Raw genomic sequence first — 20,732 nt, forward strand, 5'->3', positions numbered from 1 at the left:
ATATAACAATTACGTAAATGATTGAAATATAAACATTTATTACGTGTTACGTCGTCATTGAAGTATAATTATTTAAACGTATACCTTTTATGTATAATCAATCTCAGTCTAAATCTGCAATTAATAACTACGCTGTGTTTTATATTAAACAATAATTTATCATATCATTAAAAAAAAAAACAAATAATAATGATAATAATAAATGCTGAATATTGATTTGATTTAATATCTTATAATAATAATGAAAAATTAATAAAAAAAAAAAAAAAAAAACTCTGGAAAATTAATTTTTATATTTTACTGCAATGATATAAAAACTTAATTATATGAATTATATCAAGCATATTGATGTATAATATATAAGTATGTAATTCCGACGTCAATTTAAATTTATCATTGCCTCACTTATAGCTTATCACTTCTTACCAATTTCAATGAAAATAAATACTACAACTCAGATGAATAAGCTGACGTATGTTTCGTAAAAGCTTTATGAAGAAATGAGGGAGAAAAGACAAAACGATTGTGTCATAAGATTATGTGAATCTTGTTAAGTTTTGAAGAAAAAATTCTTTCATTAATTAATTTGAACATAATTTGAGAATAATTTCATTGACATTCTTATATTAGTTAAATCTAATACAAATTAATAAGAATAAATAGCCTTAAATAAGAATTATATATGAATTGTTTATCTTAAAAGAACAAAAAACAAACAAATTGAACTCGTAAAAACAATTATTTTACTTTGTGTGCATATTCATTTAAATTTTTGATATTTTAATAGTTTTTTTTTTTTTTTTATTTATGGGTTTCGCTTATTGATCAATAAGCAAAACATTTTAATTTACTTTATTATTTTTTTTTCTTCTTTTTATATATATTAGAGTGTAATTGTAACATCAAGAATTAATTTAACGTAGAGTAACGCTTAATTAACAATTGCATTCTGCAATTGCATTGTTTAGAGAAAGATTTTAAAGACGAGTAAAATCCATAGGAATTAAATATAAAAATTTGATTAAATCATTAAATTTGATATGTTCATTTTCTCAATCTTCGCGCTTATCATATATTGTGTAGGTAGGCCATCTTTGCAATAATTGATTTTTTGAAAAATTAATTCATTTAATTAGCTTTTATTCGACTGATATGATTAAATTTATCTAAAAGTATGAAATTACAACTTACTTTCATTTTTAATATGCCTGAAAAATAAATTGCTGTATTGTAATTACCATTTAAATTTTTATTATAAAAATAGTATTATCTTTGCTTATTCTTATTTCAATGTTTTTAATTTAATATTTCCAGCTTTATCTTTAAATATTTTATATATTTTGTATAATAAAAGTAGATATCGGTCTAGAAATCTAAATTAGTAAACTATTTTACTCTAATTTTAATCTTTTCCACTATCACCATTCCAATTTTAGTTCGATATCATAAAATTGAATTGAATATCAATCATTTTTTTAGTCTCTATCAGTTTGCAGGCATTTTACAAATAAAATTATTACTACTTCCAATTGAAAATGTTTAGTTTAAAAATGGCTTCACACTAAATACATAATGTAAGTCACTTGAATCCTCTGATATATATATATATATATATATATATATATATATATATATAAACAAAGAAACAAAAAACAAAAAAAAAATCCTTTATGCATTCTAATTTATTCGATAATGTATAAAAATATTTGGTTGAATGCTGTTTTATTAATAAAATATTAATTACACAAGAGTAGGTTAATAATATCAATTGAGCATTACACAGTTAATTGCTCGCTCCTTCATCAATAAAGTCAAACATATACATATGTACAAGTATATCTAGAACTGAGCCTCAGCATACAGAAAAATTTCCAACAGTCATTTGCAGAAGGCTTACTTGTGCTTGACATACACTCTTCCGTCCAACTAATAAATCCTTTTTTTCTCTGTTCTTGAAAAACGATCTTCCAAACATTTATGTTAAAAAAATATTTTGATTTTATTAGTGAACCAAATCATAAATACGGAGTTCAATGAATTAAATAAACGATAATTAGTTAAATGATTCGGAATTTTTCATATAAATTCATTATAGTTTTATTAGTCGATATAAATTATTCAAGAAATTTCATGACGTATTAACTTAAAAAAAAAAAAGAAAAACTATAATTAAGATTAATTATAATGAAGGATGCACGAATATCAAGAAATAGCTCTACGGAATAATGCTGAGGTAATAAGTACTTTTAATTAATAAATTATGCGATTATTTAATGTATTTTTCTATTATGTTCAATACATACATTCATTGAACAATGCAATATTTTAATCATACAATTAAATTTGGACTTTTTGCTTAAATTTAATTTACAGGCGGGAATATTCTATATAAATCTATTCTATATTAAAGGATTTATACAAATATATTCACATAGATTGTAGTACAGCGATATATTGAAAGTATTTTGCTTAGCCACAAACTGAAATTCACTAGAGATTTTACAAAATGCTCTTCCTAACAATTCATAATAATTATATTTGAACTTTATTATTAACATTGAAGATAAATTAATTACAAAATGGAAATTTTACGTTAATTACATTTATTATACAAAATTTCTTAATAATAGACGTTATTATATAAAAAATATATTGCACTTTATTATATATAATTAATATTTTGTAATTATTGATTGCTTTAAATAACGATATCTTTTAGTTTCTCAACTTTTCTCATGATTTCTATCAAATATTTAAAATATTTTATTGTTAAGTAAAAAGTGATTGTGCATACATAAAAAAAAATTTACTATACATTCATGCATTATTATTACGAGATTGAAAACTAAAATAATGTAAATGTCCGTAGGGGAAATCAAGCAGAATTAGACCAATGACCATTAATCTTTTTTTCTTTACCGATAAGTTTGATGATTGTCGTGGTATTTTTTTCTTTTTTTTCTTTTTTTTTTTTTTTTATTTATTTTTCTTTTTATCACAATTAATAATCTTTTATCTATGAACAAAACTGTTCGATGTGTCTATAATCCATCAATATTTTTGAAAGATTTTCAATAAATACAAATCATTTAAACACAATCACCTGATCAATGCATCGTTACCATCTATTATTCATGATTGAACACATTATATACGATTAACATATATTATCGATAAATTGTTGAGTTCAATAATATACTATTAATTCTGAATTTCATTATATACGATGGAAATTAACTGCAAATTATGGATTTTAAGAAATCCATATTGTTATTTATACGTTGCTTAGAGTTTGCTTTACTGTTCGAGCAAGCGAATTTTACGTTTAATATTGCCGAATGTCGGCATTTCTCCCATAGCTGATATCGAATATTTTATTTTACAAAATCAAAGCCAATTACTTTTAAATGAGAATATAATTTTCGTTATTAATTATGGTTTTGGCGTAAAATATCGTACGGGTATTATGTTGCTAAAATCATGCTCGTTAAATGCCTTAGCAGGAGAAAAAATAATTATATATTTTCAAATCCTGATGGATTTTCTTACATAAATTACTCTCCACAGCTTCTGTTTGTTAGATTTATAATCGCGTGCAGATTCTTTACTATTGCAATGAAACCTTATTAAATTAGTCACGAGGATCAATGGCATTTATGTCGTGCTAAGGATAAAGCTTCCTCATCCACACAATACCGCGAAATTGGCTAAATTTTCACTCACTAATGAAGCCTGATGATGGGATTGCAGGGTGGTGAGATGGAGAAGGAGGAGAAGGAGGAGAAGGAGGCGGAGGAGATGGCGATGCAGCGGATGGTGGAGAATGGCGAGGGGGTGAGGGAGAGTGACGGTGAACGGGCGGAAATTGAGTGCGAGAACACCACGGAAAGGACTGTCCTGAGGACGAAGCTCCTCTCGTTCGATGACGCGCTGCCCTGCGTCGGGGACTTTGGCAGGTACCAGTTGTACCTGCTCTTTGCTCTCCTGCCATACAGCATCGCCTACGCTACGCTCTATTTCTCCCAGTTCTTCCTGACCCTCGTACCTCGTGAGCACTGGTGCAAGGTCGACGAGCTCATGGACGACTTAACGGCTGAGCAGAGGTGACTGGGCATCCTTTGCTAAATAGTTGTCAAAATCACGTTACTTCCGCTGCTCGATACAATCTTTTGCCCTCTTCGTCCCGTTTAACGAATCACCAGTTTAGACTGTAAGATATAATGGGTTGGTGGGGCGTGGAGGGTGGGAGGGTGGAAGGGGGGGGGGCGGCGGCGGCGGCGCGCGGAGATTTTTCGATAGTTGAAAAAAATTTTATGTCCGCGCTGCTTTCAGACATTTATTGTCCCATTGGTGGCACAGTAGCAATAAAACGCATTAAAAGTCATTTGCATATTTCGTCATATTTCTCGGTAGCCGTGGGGATGTGCAATTGCTAGATAAAACAGCATATAGCTTATAACGTCTGTACCAGTGGGTTTATGAGGCAGCAGTGAAAGGAGCAAATGGAGCTTAGAAATTAAATAGATAAATACTGGGTGCGCGCAACGAATGCTAATGATATTCGGTGCGAATTCAATTATTATAATCATCAATAATAGCCCAAACAATATGAATTAAGTAATTATCACAATGTTATCACGATTAGCCGTGATTGTTTTTAATAAAGCTTGCGCCACTACTCGTTAAATACCATGTAAAAATATTATTTTTGGGGTGGGGTGAGGGGTGGGGTGAGGGGTGGGGGGAGGGGCGGGAAGAGGGGGTGGGGGAGAGGGGGGGAACAATGAAAAAATCAAATAAAAATGACTACAACACAAATTTGAGTTTAACGCGCTCGTTGCTTATTATTACATGTTATTCAGCCTTAAAATAATAATAATTCAATGATTAGTAAATTTTCTTACGTCAATAATGCGACTTTCTATCCCAACGGCGGATAATTTATAGTTATATGCATATTATCGTGAAGTGTTAAATAAGAGTGAAGCGTTTTAATATCGTTCGAATAGAAGTTAAATTTGCAAATTCAAGTTAGTCCTTAATTTTCTTTGAACTGAGGCGAGAGGGATTGATGCTACGATCCAATGTCATTAGAGTATTAACATTTGTACTTTAGCCTAAAGGAGCCTCCGTGCGCCTGTCATTTATTCCAAATAATGGCCACTCGTAAATTTAATTAATAAACACAATTCATACGTAATGGGCGAAGATGCTGCAAATCCTAGCTAATTCTCGCTGCTCGATATGAATCAACGGAGATTAATATAATCATATGATAAATCGTAAAAATCCGAGCTTTTCGCGTTCGCTGGTAAGAGCAAGTGGGACTGATAAAGAAGACGCTGCAAACTTTTACCCAATTACCGCTATGGCTCAGCAAAGCTTGGCATTCGCTTTATCGAGAGTCTGGGGATGGACGATCGCGACGAAGTGGGGTCCGCTCGATTATCGAATGTCGCGAGTATTAGCAAAGTTTTATTAGAGCGGCATAATGTAATCGGGCGCGGGCGGTAATGGTCATTGCATTGGAAGAAGAAAATTCGATAACGAGGCGCGCGCCATTGTTCGACACTCCGAAATTATGCGACGGCGGTGGGGTGGTATGGAGGGGGGGGGGGAAGAGACCCAGGACAAAGGGGCGTGCAGGCGCATTAATATTTCCGTTGGGCGCGCGATCGTTGGGCCGTCCCGGCTAAATTGACGGACAGATATTTTTGCCTGCACAGAGTCCGGGTGGCCATACCCGAGAGCGGCAAGTACCCCTTTTACGACACGTGTCACCGAAAGGATCTCAACTACAGCGCCCTACTCGACAACGATGGACTCGGGGACGTCGGCGTCTGGACGACTAATCGCACCATCGGCTGCGAACGTTGGGAGTACAATTTCACCCAGATACCCTACAAGAGCATCGGCGTCGAGGTGACGTGCTAATGCGCTCGATGCGAGCTATCGCATCCTCTCTCTCTCTCTCTCACTCTCTCTCTCTCTCTCTCTCTCTCTCTCTCTCTCTCTCTCTCTCTCTCTCTCTCTCTCTCTCTCTCTCTCTCTCTCTCTCTCTCTCTCTCTCTCTCTCTCTCTCTCTCTCTCTCTCTCTCTCTCTCTCCCTCTTCCTCTCTCTCTCTCTCTCTCTCTCTCTCTATCCCCCATCCCCTAACCAATCCCACCATTTAGTCGTTTTTTTTTTGTTTTTTTTTTTTGTTTTTTGTTTTTTTGTTTTTTTGCACGACGTCACGGATTTCTGCCGATGAAGCGCGGTAGGTGCACAATCGACAAAATCGACTACGTGGTTAAACGATACTCGCGGTTCTGCGCGATCGAACCAATCAAAACGCCCTCTCAATGCATTTTCTCCCTTATCCTCGTGCTCTTTCGTCGACCGCGACTATTTATCCGTTGGCTAATAATCGATTATCGATTGCACTACCTGCGATTATCTTATCTCAATTGTGCCTCGTGACTCGAGAATTTTTAATGCAAATGTTCAAATTATTCTTGTCGATTAATAGCGACGATAATACATCGCGACAATAATTTTAACAATTTGACAATAAGTTTACAATCGTTTACAAAACACAACGCCCTCGGAGCCTGTTATAAACAGCTTGCTAATTAGCGATTAAACAAATGCAAATGACTTGTATTATGATCATACGTAAGGCGAACAATGTGTGTGGCTGAACTATGATGAATGCCCGTGGTGTTTCATAACTACCGGGGAAAATGCCCTGAAAAGCCGAGAAAAGAGAGAAGAGAGATTAAAGTAAATAAATTCAATAAGATGAGAATGCAATAATCGGTGCATCACTATAGTAAATAAATCAAATAACTTTGGTATGAAAGAAAGAGAAAGAGGATGGGAGGATGGGCCGGGAAAGGCCTTAAATTGACGATTAGCACGCTCGAGTGGCTAGCCGTGATTACTATTCAAACGAACAATGTCGAGTTGAAATGGAATTTGCCCCTCGTCGTAAGATAGTGATCTCGTGACGAGGGGAGTGCCAGTGCTCGACATCGATCTAAATTGAAGTTTTTTTTTTTTTTTTTTGTTGTTGGCGATCAGCTAGATTGGGTATGCGAACGCGGCTACCTCATCTCGACGGCCCAGGCGATCTTCTACTGCGGCTCGATAACCGGGGGCTTCCTCTTCGGCTGGATCGCGGATCATCGGGGCCGCTTGCCAGCCCTCGTCCTTTGCAGTGGCTGCAGCTTCCTTGCCTCAGTCGCCACGGCCTCGGCCACGAGCTTCTGGTTCTTCGCCCTTTGCCGCTTCTTTGCCGGCCTCGCCTTCGACAACATCATCAACATACCCCTTATAATTGGTAATCAATGCGCAATGGGCCGCCCTTACTTATCTACCTACATCAAAGCAAACCCTTTCAGCCCCGAGGCGGCTGCACCGTCGGCGTCTCCTCGTTTTTTCTCTTCTCTCTATCTATCTATCTCTATATCTGTCGCTCACTCATCCACTTCCTTCTTCGTCGTTTTCTCTCTTTTCTTTCTTTTCCCCTAATTCCTCGGAAGCCAATGCTTCGATTCATTGGCTTTGCCTAGAGGAAGCCAACTGCGAGCTCGTTAACGTCCTTGGATCTGCTCATTGTTCCCTACGAGAGCCTGCTTAATTGACAGCCGAAGATACGGGAAATGGAATTCTATTCTAATCTTACTCTAACTTTGCGCTCAGCGTGCAAAATACCAATTTGAAAATGTCGGGGGTGCCATTCTTCGCGAAGCTTAATGTTCCCGAGATATTTACTACGTCACTATAGCCCTGTACACAGCCCCCGAATAGTTTATATCGGAATATTTTTATTAGACTTTAATTTAGCAAAGATCATTGGTTTCTCTTCTACTTTTAATCTCTTTTTCTCATTATTATTATCACTTTTTACCCCGTTATTATCTTAACCTAACTCTTCTTACGCGTCATTACAAAAAAAAAAAAAAAAAACAAAAACGAAACACACTTCCGTGCACTGGATCATTCTTACTTTTCTCTTGAATCGAATTTTAAAATTATTTACATTTTTTATTAGCCATATGACGGCGGTAGATGGATACACAGCTACTTGCCATTAGATCGTAAATTTTATTTAAAAAAAAAAAAAAAAAAAAAAAAAAAAAATAATTATAAGGGTATTAAGATAATCTATACTCATTCACATTCTTTTATCTCTTGATAATCAATGGAAATATTATCTGAAATATTCTGAAGTTTCTTACTCTCACGACGAACATACATTTTCGTTTCTTTCTTTCTTTTCTTTTTTCTTTCCCCTCCCCCTACCCCTACCAATCCCCTCCCCCGCCCTTTTTTTTCTTTACGAATTTTTTTTTACTTTACGCACTGTTTGCGAATTCTTTACGTCATTATGTCAACAATTTCATGAAATGTCTAATCAATATAATCGCTATACTATAGAAACGGCTAATTTCAAACGAATATTTGTCCAATTGGACTTCAGCATGTCAGTTAAAAATAGAAATACAATTGATCAGCGTTTCTTTATGCATTTGGTAAAAACAATTCGTACATATGCTTTATTTAATTATATGATTTTTGGACGATTGTATCGATAAAATCAGCTTGCCAAAGTTTGTAAGTTTTATTTATCAATAGCAACTTTAACTTTAATAGCAGAACGCTATAATCCATTACGTTGAAAGGTCTTTCAACTTATATTTAATCGATTGTCACTTCACACATACGTGCACGTATTGTCACTACTATTATTCAAATGAAATAGTCAATTATTTTCCGAAGGAGATAAAGGGCTTAATGTTAACAAGAAGGGAGTTGCCCTCGGATATATAAAATGTAGCCAGTCAAGCTTTTACGAATAAAGCTTTCCACTGCAGTCGAAGATTGCAACAATTACAAATAAGTATTGGAAGCTTGGACGAATGAAGTTGAGATTTCTTGTCATGCTATTATATTAAATCGTGCGTAAATACAAATTATCCAATTGAATATCATATTTATAATTTACCAATGTTTACTAATAAAACGTGTAGATTAATATAAAGAGATAGTAAGAGTACTCGCCAAATTTTTCTCTTGATCTCTTGATTATTCCATGATATTTCAGCTATTCGATAACCAAAGCTTTATTAATAATAATAATCATCAATGCAAACGATACACTGTCAATATTGCATATTCGCCACACTCTAAGATTATAATCAGCAGCTACACGCGGTTGAATTAATTTCATCCCAAATAAACAACTGAATAAGGTCGGGATGGGGTGGGTACAGCGATCGTTATGAAAGCGGTCGAAGGCTTATTCTCGCGATACGGCGAGCTTTTGGAGAATCTCGAACATTAGGACGCGAATCATATTCAAATTGCCAGTATAAATCGCTGCTTGAAATAATCATTAATACGTGTATTAATCGAAGAGATACGTCGCACGTAACGCCAGTATTACCGTCAATTTGCTAACCATTAATCTTCCATTCCTGCAACGGTCGCTGGCCGCGATCGCCGTACCGATTCCGTCGTGACATATTGGCTCGTAATTATCGTCGATTATACCGAGTTCTCTAACTCCCACCAATGCCTCAAAACATCCTTTTATCCGACCTCATTCGAACTTCATTAAATGCCTTGCTTCATCCTCCTAACACTTGGCAATCGTTTTTTCGCCCGAATTTTTCACGGCAAAACGGTATATCGAGAGTCGATTAATTACCGGTACGCGTGGCAACATCTCTACATTGTTTTTTGAAAAATCCTCAACGAAGGAACATAAGCCCTAACTCTTAACTGCATCTATTACATATTCTATTATATTTCTAAAATTAATTGACTGGCACGATTAATTACCCGTCATTATCGAGCAAATGAGATAAGTACATCGAGCTTGATGTTTTTAAGAAAAATTTGGGAAAAAAAAAAATTTGCGTATGAAACATTCATTATCAACAAGTTATTGATGACACGATCACTTGAGAACTTTACTTCATCTTTAGAATATATTTTAGTTTCTGATCTTTAGATATAAAAAGAGATAAAATAATATGATTTTCGTGAAGTTTTGTTTTATCATACTCGTAAATGAATTTGCGGTGTATTATAATCGTTTTAGAAAATTGCATTCTTAAAGTAAAGTTTTATTAAATAAATGTATTAAGCACGTAATTCGTAAATGTTGAAAAATTTTACGAGATTTTATATAAAATTTTTATGATCTTATAAGGTTATAAAAAGTCAAAATGCAATATTTGATTGTTTATGTGTGCGCACACAGTTAAATTTTAATCATTCTTATACGTTCAGTAAATTATTCAAACTCTTACACAGAGAATCAACGGTCCTTTACGAGTTTTCTTCCCATTAAGCATTAGTATAATATTTGAAAATATTTTCAATATTTTAGTAGCAACATGTACGTTTTATATATAATACTACTTAACCATTGAAGGAGTAAACCGAGCAAATAAGATCAAAAATAACTTGCTGCTATCGCAGAATAAGTATAATAAAAATATACGACAATTATGTCTATTAAAAATTCAGTATATAAAAATTTGCATATTTGGATATATAAAATTTTTATTAATTGAAACATTGCATACAATATCAAGTTTTATGTTCTAAATCGGAGCTTTTGAAATAATTAAAATTTAAAAGATAAATACATATGCGTGCGTGCTTGCGTGCGTGCGTGCGTGCGTGCGTGCGTACGTACGTACGAACGTGTCAATCTAGTGGCGCATTTACCTAGAATTATTATCTACGTGAATAACAATTTCACTTTACTTCGAACTTGCGCTTTAAAACAGCTTTTAAATCATTAGGAATGGATTTGCAAAGATAAATAAATTTGAAAGACTTTGAATTAATATAAATTAGCTATATCGTATCGATGTTATTATTATAATGATTAAAAGTGCATAAGCTTTAAGAATTATTTTGTAAATTCGTAAGATAATAAATCCCGTTTCCTCGCAAGAAAGTTAAAAAATTTTTCTAATGTCGAAAATTAGAGGTCTAATTAATTATTACATATGTGAATTTTGTTTGTGTAAAGTTCAAATGTTTTAAAACGATAGTTTCTATAAAATTCAAAATTCTTATTTTGTTCTAGATAATTGCCATAAACATTTTAGTTTAATGTAGACATAAGTTTAAAAATTTCATATATATCAAATAAAATATTTTTTAATATTTCATATTTAAATGATTTTTTCAACATTCATATATATATATATATATATATATATATATATCATTATTAGACACAGAGTTATTAAATGATTTTTTCTTTATTAAACGATGCTTATGAATGTTGAAAAGATTATTTGTGAGAAATATCGGAAAGTATTTGATAAATGTACATAATTGCTAAAAAAAAAAAAAAAAAAAAAAAAAAAAAAAAAAAAAAAACTACCCAACCGCATGTTGAATCTGATACCTTAGCTTTAGCAATCCACTATATAAGCTTAATACACATTTTTTAAATGAATTTATTTTTTGCTTAAAATGATTAATGCCCATTAAATGAAGAATATTCGAAAAATAGTATAATTTCCAATACTCTCACTATAATTATCTTTGCCAATAGAAAATGTTCACTGTTAAATGCTCGAGTATAAATGTTTGATGATAAAATATGTATAATCGATTTTTATTTTAACCACTTTTTTCATTCCAAGTGCAAATAGATCGAACGATAAAGTGCACCGAGTAAACGAGTTTCTCAGCTCGGTAATCCATCCGCTCGGCTAATAATTACTTGCTCATTTTTTTTTTCTTCTTAGTCCACATAGGTTGACCCCATTAAATTTGTATCCGTTACTCGACTAGATACATGTCTGACCTATAAAATCCACCGCTGACATACGACTCCGACGTCTCGCTTTCAAAAGACACGGGCTGAACTGTCCCGTTACTATGCAATCATACGATGCACCAAGTGCACGGAACCCGAAGCGAATTATGGTCGATGGAATGCGCTCCGTTTGCCCACGATATTCCTCGCTTTCGTACATCGTGTTTGCCGCTTCTTTTCTTGCTCCGAATGAGTTTGCTCCATTGCGCGCTGAAATTGCCAAGCGAATCTTCTACAGGGAATGGGAGCGAGAGGCATTTCATTCGAGTGTTGACAATTAACGCTCCGCCCCGGCTCGTTTGTAGCTTATGTAAACGATCTTAACCGAGCTTAACCGAGCTATACGGTTGTGAAGTAATCGAGTCACAAATACTTTCCTCTCGGCTTTTTCACCGACCTCGCCGGCGCTCTCGTCACTATTATAATACAACCTTACACTAAATAACGATTATTAATCCGTGCTCGGATTAACTATTTTAACATTGCAATGTCTCGCGTTAGCAGTGAAATATCTAGGATACTTGTAGAGAGTCTGTAATAACTCTTTTGTCTTGTGTAAACTAGCCGTAACGCGCTTGTGTGTGTGGGATGTATTTATCACGAGAGAACGAGTAGTATCGCTTTAAAGTCGCATATATTCAGAGAGAATAATGTCGAATCGTTATATGCCGTAATTCATGTGGCTGCCATATGTTAATAAGTAAATTAATATGGAAACTGCTTGCTAAATCGATCGGATGACATGTCGCTCCTCGTAGAAATTGCCGGCGCGTAAATTTCGAAAATGTCAATCCTTGTAACAAATGCATAGCTTAGACATGAACAAATGTATGTTAAAACAGTTTTTTTTTTTCTTTGTCACGGACTCGCTCGCTATTATGTAATTTAACGTCGGTTAAAAATTTAGTCCAATAATTCGAGCCTCGCCGATAAGGATCGTCCGTAAAACTGGCAAAGGCGATAAACATCGCCTGGCCGATCGAATACTCGAGCACTAGCGCGTCGATTGGACAATTTACGCGGGCCCTCGAATTGCCAAATTAATGCCACCAAAGAGACGACTTTCGCACAATAGACGAGTTCACGAGACGACGGTCAAATCGCTCATTGGAACTACTTTGCCCGCAGTGATGGAGTACATGGCTGTGAGGAAACGCATCCTAGTGGTGAACGTAGCATTCGGTATGTACTTCGCCCTTGGCAGCACAGTCCTACCCTGGATTGCCTACTACATCGCCGACTGGCGCTATTTCAGCTACGTGTCCGCTCTGCCTCTCCTCAGCTGCTTCATTACACCCTGGATACTCCCGGAGAGTGCGAGGTGAGACGAGCTTAACCTCGAGTCAGCCACTTGTCAAAGTGGCAAGTGCACACAATTACGCGACTTGCAATGTCGATTGCATTGTTCAATAGAGTTCGTAAATATATGCATCTACTTTTAATATAACACAATATAGTTTTAATAGGCCGCAGAATTAAAGTTTATTTATTTTAACTGTTTTATATATTATTATAAAAGTATTTACGAGTTAATTTTAACTTCGTTATATTCATAGATAAAGGATAAAATCAATAATATTATGGCAATATATTTTTACCTTATAGCAAAAGTAGCGAACCCCGTATATTAATAAATAAATTTAATACTATTCAATCACTTTATTTATTCGAGAGTTCAATCATCTACTAATTGTTAAAATATTTAAATAGTTGTAGTAATTAATTCATTTCATACGAGTATTCTGCACAGTATTTTATTAAATGTAAGAATGAAAGTCGACTGATTAGAATGTAAATATAGCATTTCTCAATGATATTTAGTAAGCCACTTTTATAGATTATAAATAAATCAATTTAAGATATCCAACTAACGCATAATTGTTCAAATCTAATTATTGTAATAGAAAACACCAAGGCTAAAATATATACAAGATTTTATATTATTTCAAAAAAATCAGCATAAAATTATTTTTCCTATATTAGATTGGATTTTTTTTTAATTTAACTATATTATATAGGCTTTACGTTAATTTTCGGAAATGATCATAAATCTTAAATCTTAATCTATTAATTTGAATCTTAATTATGATAAAAATATACAGTGGCTTTAATCAACATGATCCATAAATTCTTAGAATAGACTTCTCAAATTAATCTGAATTTAAATTAATTATATTTATATTTTCGATGAAATAAATGAATGTGTCTAATATTTATGTAAAATATTATATTAATTTTATTAATTAATATAATATAATATTTAATTAATCTGTGAATAGTCTATTTACTAAAAAATGATTGATGATGATGATGATTTTTTAACTATTACTGTCTTAATATTATATGGAAAACTCTATAAATGTAAAATATTTTGTATGCATAATCATCTTTAACTTTTATAATCATTAAACAATTATATGAAGATTTAAAAAACTATTTTATATAAAAACTATATTATATTTTAGATAATGTAAAAATGATTTTATAGATCATTTTAATCTTATCATGTACAATTAATATTAGACTTAATATATTAATAGACGTAGCTATTTGTTATTATTAACAATTGTTGAAAATTACGGTAAAGCCATAAAAATTAAAGACACTAAAATACCCTAGTTACTAATGAATATAAAAAAAATGAAGGATATTTATTAAATAAGTTGTTTTAAATTGTTAAATTATATATATATATATGTGTATACGTATATATTATGTGCAATGATAACCAAAATTCTAAACGAAATCATATTGACTGCTATCCATCTTTGAGTAACGATGTTTATTTTTCAGATGGTACATATCGAATAAAATGTCACATAACGTCATTCGGAAACTCAAGAGAATTGCCAGTATCAATAGAGTAGAGCCAGATGTGCATTTTTATGAAAATTTTTATGTAAGAATATCATCATTTGTATGATTGAAATACTTGTGACAGGAGATAGTAGAGATAGTAGAGTGCTTACTTTCTTTCGATATATGCTGCAAGAATATACGATTTTGTATAAATTTTTTTTCACAAATCTTACAACGATATTGAACGACTTTTTGTTGTTGTTGTTGTGAAAGATTTAATTATTAATCATTAAAATATGTGTGTCAAATACAAAACTTTAGGATATTTTGAAACATTGGTGAATGTTTGATTAATTCTTTATTTTATCGTCTTTTTATTTAGAAAAATATTAACTCGGTTGACAATATATCGAAATCAGCTACATTAGTCGATTTATTTAAAACACCAAGATTGGCAAAAACAACAATTATTTTAACTGCAGTATGGTAATTATTTGAATAATTTTAGATTATAATATAATAAGATAAATAAACAGAAAGAATTCCATTGTACGTTTGAGAAAGTTTGTTGATTCTCATATTACGTTGATCTTTAATAGCTACACAACTGATGTATATGTTTTAAATTTTGTATTTATAAATTAAATGCATGGTTTTCTAATTGGATAATTTATAATTACATAATAATAATAATAAATTAAATTAAATAGCATTAAAAATTTATTCTCTATGTGTTAATGTCGACTTTCTACGAGAATTCTTAGAAAATGCCGAGGATTGGTTGTTATTTGTATTATAACTATTTAATAATTTTATTATAAATTAGGATGCTGACAGTTATTGCATTCGATGGTCATGTATATTCATTGAATTTACTGAAGAATTCAGTCTTCGTGTCATTTTCATTGGCCTGCGTGACGGAATTTCCGGCAGGTTTTTTGCTTACTTTACTACTTAATCGCTGGGGTCGAAGATTTTGCAGTTTCATAACAATGGCTTCGACTACAATATTTACCATTACCGAGCTTCTTCTCGAATCAGGTAATTACATTAATTTTACAAATTTGTATACGTTATAAGTGAGCATTAACGTGTTGTAATAAAAAGAAAAAAAGAAAAAAAAGAAAAAAAAAATGCATTATGTAAATTGCATATTAGTGCATATTTCACCTTCATAACTTAATTCTAATTTTTACTTATTGTTATATTAATCTATGTAATCGTTCCTGATTCTTTCATTATAATTAAGTTTTACGCTACTTTTGATTTATCATTGTATAAAGCATGAAGAATATTTGAAATTAATGTTAATTTTATTATATCTGCAAATTTGCTTTAATATATAATTTAGGATACGAAATTTTTGACTTTAAAGAATATTCTTCCCGTTAACTTGGAAAAATATATTTATAAATTTTACGTAATAAGGATTTTTAATTGAATGATAATTTTTGAGAAAAAACAATTTTGCTTTAAATTAAAATGAAAAGTACGAATAATAATTATAAGAATATGTAAATTTCCTTGTGCTCTTCATAAGAAAATAATAGCGTTGGCTATGGAATTTGCATGAATATTACGTAAATTGTACAAGGATTACAGATTATAAAATCCTGTGAGTGTATCGAGAAAAGTTCGTCTCGTATCAACATTATTTTAAAACATTATTCGAATATTTCGTGATATTTCATGATATTTAAACTTAAGTGAGGCTTATTTTAACAAATAATAACGAATAATTATGGGTTTATAATTTCATTAATTTGCGCATAATAAATAGCCTCCATAAGCTAATAAATGTCCGCATTATTAATAATTAATATTCGTTTTTAGTCCATTTAAGCACAGATTTGGTAAAAAAAAAAAAAAAAAAAAAAAAAAAAAAAAAAAATAATAAATAAGATAATAATAACACGATAAGCAGCAGAGATATTGAAATTATTTTATTAATTATATAATAAAAATTATGATTTAAGGAGAATAAAATATTTGTATTATTTATAGTGTTTATAGTATTTTTATGCTTATTGTACTGTTGTATCTATCGACTTAGTGAGACTGGACAAGTGATTGTTGAATCGTAAAGCCACCATAGGCCACCATTTACGCGCGAACCCTTTAATTAAAAACTTAAACATATCCATATTATTATTATTATTTTCAGAAATAGCGAAATTGGTCATGTCAATGTTTTCGCGATTCGTTCTTAATATGGCAGCTAATGTGGGATTACAGTATGCCGCAGAATTATTGCCAACTCCAGTGCGAGCTCAAGGCGTTGGAATGATTCATGTATTCGGAATCCTTGGGCATTGTATGGCGCCGTATATCGTTGATACCGTGAGTTTGTGTTTAGCTGCCAAGCCTATTTACCGTAATTTAATATTATCGATTGATTATCACGTATTTATATAGTAGAAAAAAGAAAGCAGATACGTGAAAGCCATCCGTGGGTATCAAAAATATTACAAATTATTAATTCGCATTACATGCTCTTCATTTCTATCTAATATGCCAATTTTTCAAGAGATAATGAAAATTCTGATATATGCATATATATTTAATAATAATGCATGAAATAATTGATTAAAATGCTATATTACGTTTCAAATTTCCATTTAAATAGTTGCAAGATATTTGTACAGTTATTCATAGGATTGAAAAATTAAATAATGTAAGAATAATGTGCAAATTATTGTACGCATAAACACTAAACAAATCTATTTATTACGTTATCATATTTATTGAAATTTAATGATTTTTCTTTCATATATGCTGGATTCTTCATAATTTGTGTAAAAAATTACATGCTCGGTACGTCAATTAATAAGTTTCTAATTCAGCTTTTAAAGCGGGAATGAATAGCGAGTTTGATATTGGGGTATAAATTAATTTTCCACGGTTTTCGTTCTGTTTGATCGACTCTCTATCGTATAAGTTATGGTATTGCATTCGCACTGTCGATCTCATCGCGAAGCCAAAGTTTTCTATTAACGATAGAATATCGAGAATATCGTAATATCAACTTAAGAAACTCTAAAGTACGAATAGTCATAAACGAAATAAATTGTAATAAATTATATCGACAAGCCAAATAGGCATTGTGAATTCGATACGATTTTCTTTATAAGAAAGAATCTAAATTTAAACCAAAACTGCAACACTCCTCTATGAATTTTAGGCACAATGGTGGACGAACTTGCCGATGCTCATTATTAGCGTGGTATCTTTTATCTGTACTAGCCTCGTTCTGTTTCTGCCTGAAACCCGAGGTCGCGATTTACCACAAACCTTACAACAAGGCGAGGATTACGGCAAGGACCAAAAATTCTGGAAACTGCCCTGTCTAAATAAATTGGAGGACAATTACCAAGATGGGCGCATCAATAATTGACTGATTATAATCGAAAGATATAAAACTAAATTTTAGTCACATTATATCTATTAGTTATTATTGTTAAAATTTATTATATTTTCATATAGTATTTAAAGTCTTAATATATAATAAGCGAAATTTCCAAAAATTGAGCTTCTGAGCTTTCTGAGCTTCAAGTACTACCGAACAATGCGTTTTAATTGAAGAATGTCGTGATCAATGTTAAAACCGAGAAAAATGTTAAAAACTAGCGCGAGACAATTTATATTTATTATAATGTCAATATTACAATTATTGTATATAATAAAATTGACTTAAGAATTTCATACGAAAGATACAAAAATATGTAACATTTATAAGTTTAATAAATCTGAATAGAATTTAAAGATTGTTATGTAAGGATATATTAAGGACCTTATTAAGTTAATTAACAATGTAGTATTATAACGATTAATACAATATTAACACAGACAAACTGTTATTGAAATCATTTTTCATAATTTATAGTCAATCTTATTAGAGCTAATTTAATTATTAATGACACACGTTGGATAATATATTTTATACAATTAAAGAAGATTTTTATAGTTAATAGACATTCTTGTCATTTGTATCTTAGATACGTATAGTAAAAATAAAGATGTTTCTACATATTCAAAGATTACACATATAATATAACAAATGTTTTATTACTAATTAATAACGAGTAAATTATAATCAAATGGAAAAGCAATTTTTCGTATTTATAAATACGAAATTTGAGTTTATTGTCTATAAATTCTTTCACGGAACGTTATCAACGCTATCGAAACTACAAGTGTTATGCATTCCACATTTGACAATATAATATTTATATTTCTTTTTTATGATACTTGATTGTTATATAAGTACAATAATTTTTATCCTAATGTAAATTATTTTAATTTAATGTTATTCATTAAACTGCATATATATATATATATATATATATATCATGAACATTGCTTAGTTTTGCATTTGGGATCGCTACGATAGGAAATAAATAATGTTAGATTTTGTAAGAACTTTAAAATACAATATATTTGAAGTGCGAAATAAAAGAATTGACATAGATGTTTTAAATATATTTAATATTATTAATAGTTTAACTATATGATATCAATATTATTAGATAGAATAATAGTACTACAAATATTATAAGAGTCCTCACGATAAACGCCATTTTGCATGAGAAAAATAATAAACGCAACATATTTAACAAAATGCAAAAATTTCTTTTAAATAATATACGATTCGTCAATGATTTTCTAATATATAATAACGTCAAATGGCTTTAAAAAACATTTTTCTTTATAATATCTTCTCCCTATTTTTGTTTATCTATCAAAATTTATTACTCGTAATTTTATATTTGAAATCAGAAATTTACACGAGAGCTATAAAAGAACGACATAAGAATACTAAATTGCATATTTTCGAATTATTGCAAGTGACATTGTTGAAGGTGTCTTTGATACATTCCATATGCATAGTATTGGATTTCATTAATACATTGAAAAATACAACAAGTTCCATTCAATTTCCTTCATTATTATTGACTCGAATTAATTATTCGTTATTTAGAAATTTACTATAAGCATAGCCTTATTTTATATTTTATCTTATATATTTATTCTTGGTAATTGACGAAAATTCTCATTTTCATCAAATACCAACATATTTGAAAATAAGTAGAGAAATTTCAAGATGTGGGCTAATATTACAATTGTCAATACTTTTCTTTGCCAAAAAAATTATTGTATCAAATTATTGTATTCTCTCTAAGCTTATAAATTTCTCAATACTTTATTAGATAAGAGTTTGTTTTCCGACATCAACAACTAACATCCCAAACAAAACATCTCAAATTTTCACCCGTGTCTGTAATAATAATACTAATAATACTAATACTAATAATAATAATGATAATAATAATAATGATGACAAAATTCGCTAGCGTCATGCGAAGACGTAGCAAGACCTCATAAGTACGCGAATGTTACGTCTATGACAACTTAGATTAATGCATTGAACGAATGTAATTGCGTTTCGCTCGTATACGATTTGATCTTTTTACATAGCCACGTAACGAATATACATCTGGCACTATGGAATTTTGAAATGTCATATACTTAATTCCGATCTCCATGACTTACAAATTCTTTATTATTACTAATAAGCAAACGCATAATCGTCACACGATCAATTGCAATAAAGTTCGATTTGTTGTTCCATTAAATAAAATGCTTTTTTTTTATGTTTATTGTTTCATTCGACTTACAGCATCACTAGTGCCAGGAGATTAATTCGTTTAGTACAATATAATTGAATGACAAAATATTACTTAACATCTAAAGGAATAACTCATTATAAATACTTTAGTATCAATGTCTTCTGCTCCTTAGCGCTCGCAGTGTAATTTCTATATCTTCCTTCTTATTAAAAACGCATTTTCAGGCTTTTAAATTATTACTCCACTATAGAATAATTCAGCTCTCCTAGTCGCTTTAATATTGGAAAACTTTATTCGATATAACGTTATACTCCGAACATTCGAGATGTACTAAGACACGAGCAGAAGACACTTTGCTATTTCTTCATTTGTTCGTATAAACTGATGATAATTTTTATGCCTCCTTATACACAAAAACAAAAAAAAAACAAAAAAAAAAAAAAAAAAAAAAAAAAAAAAAAAAAAAAAA

The 20,732-nt window shown here is 31.2% G+C and overlaps 1 protein-coding gene across 1 annotated transcript; it reads left to right on the top strand.

The window, feature by feature from the left end:
* Positions 1-3,777: 3,777 nt before the first annotated feature.
* Positions 3,778-18,055, top strand: LOC105363771 (solute carrier family 22 member 3-like). The gene is made up of 9 exons (XM_011501543.1): positions 3,778-4,103; positions 5,727-5,922; positions 7,064-7,322; positions 12,966-13,158; positions 14,631-14,736; positions 15,019-15,122; positions 15,463-15,677; positions 16,801-16,976; positions 17,818-18,055. The coding sequence occupies exons 1-9, from the start codon at positions 3,799-3,801 to the stop codon at positions 18,028-18,030; spliced, it is 1,767 nt and encodes a 588-aa protein (XP_011499845.1). The 5' UTR covers positions 3,778-3,798; the 3' UTR covers positions 18,031-18,055.
* Positions 18,056-20,732: the final 2,677 nt, after the last annotated feature.

Source organism: Ceratosolen solmsi, unplaced genomic scaffold, assembly GCF_000503995.2.
Source record: "Ceratosolen solmsi marchali unplaced genomic scaffold, CerSol_1.0 scaffold28, whole genome shotgun sequence".
Taxonomy (NCBI): Eukaryota; Metazoa; Arthropoda; class Insecta; order Hymenoptera; family Agaonidae; genus Ceratosolen; species Ceratosolen solmsi.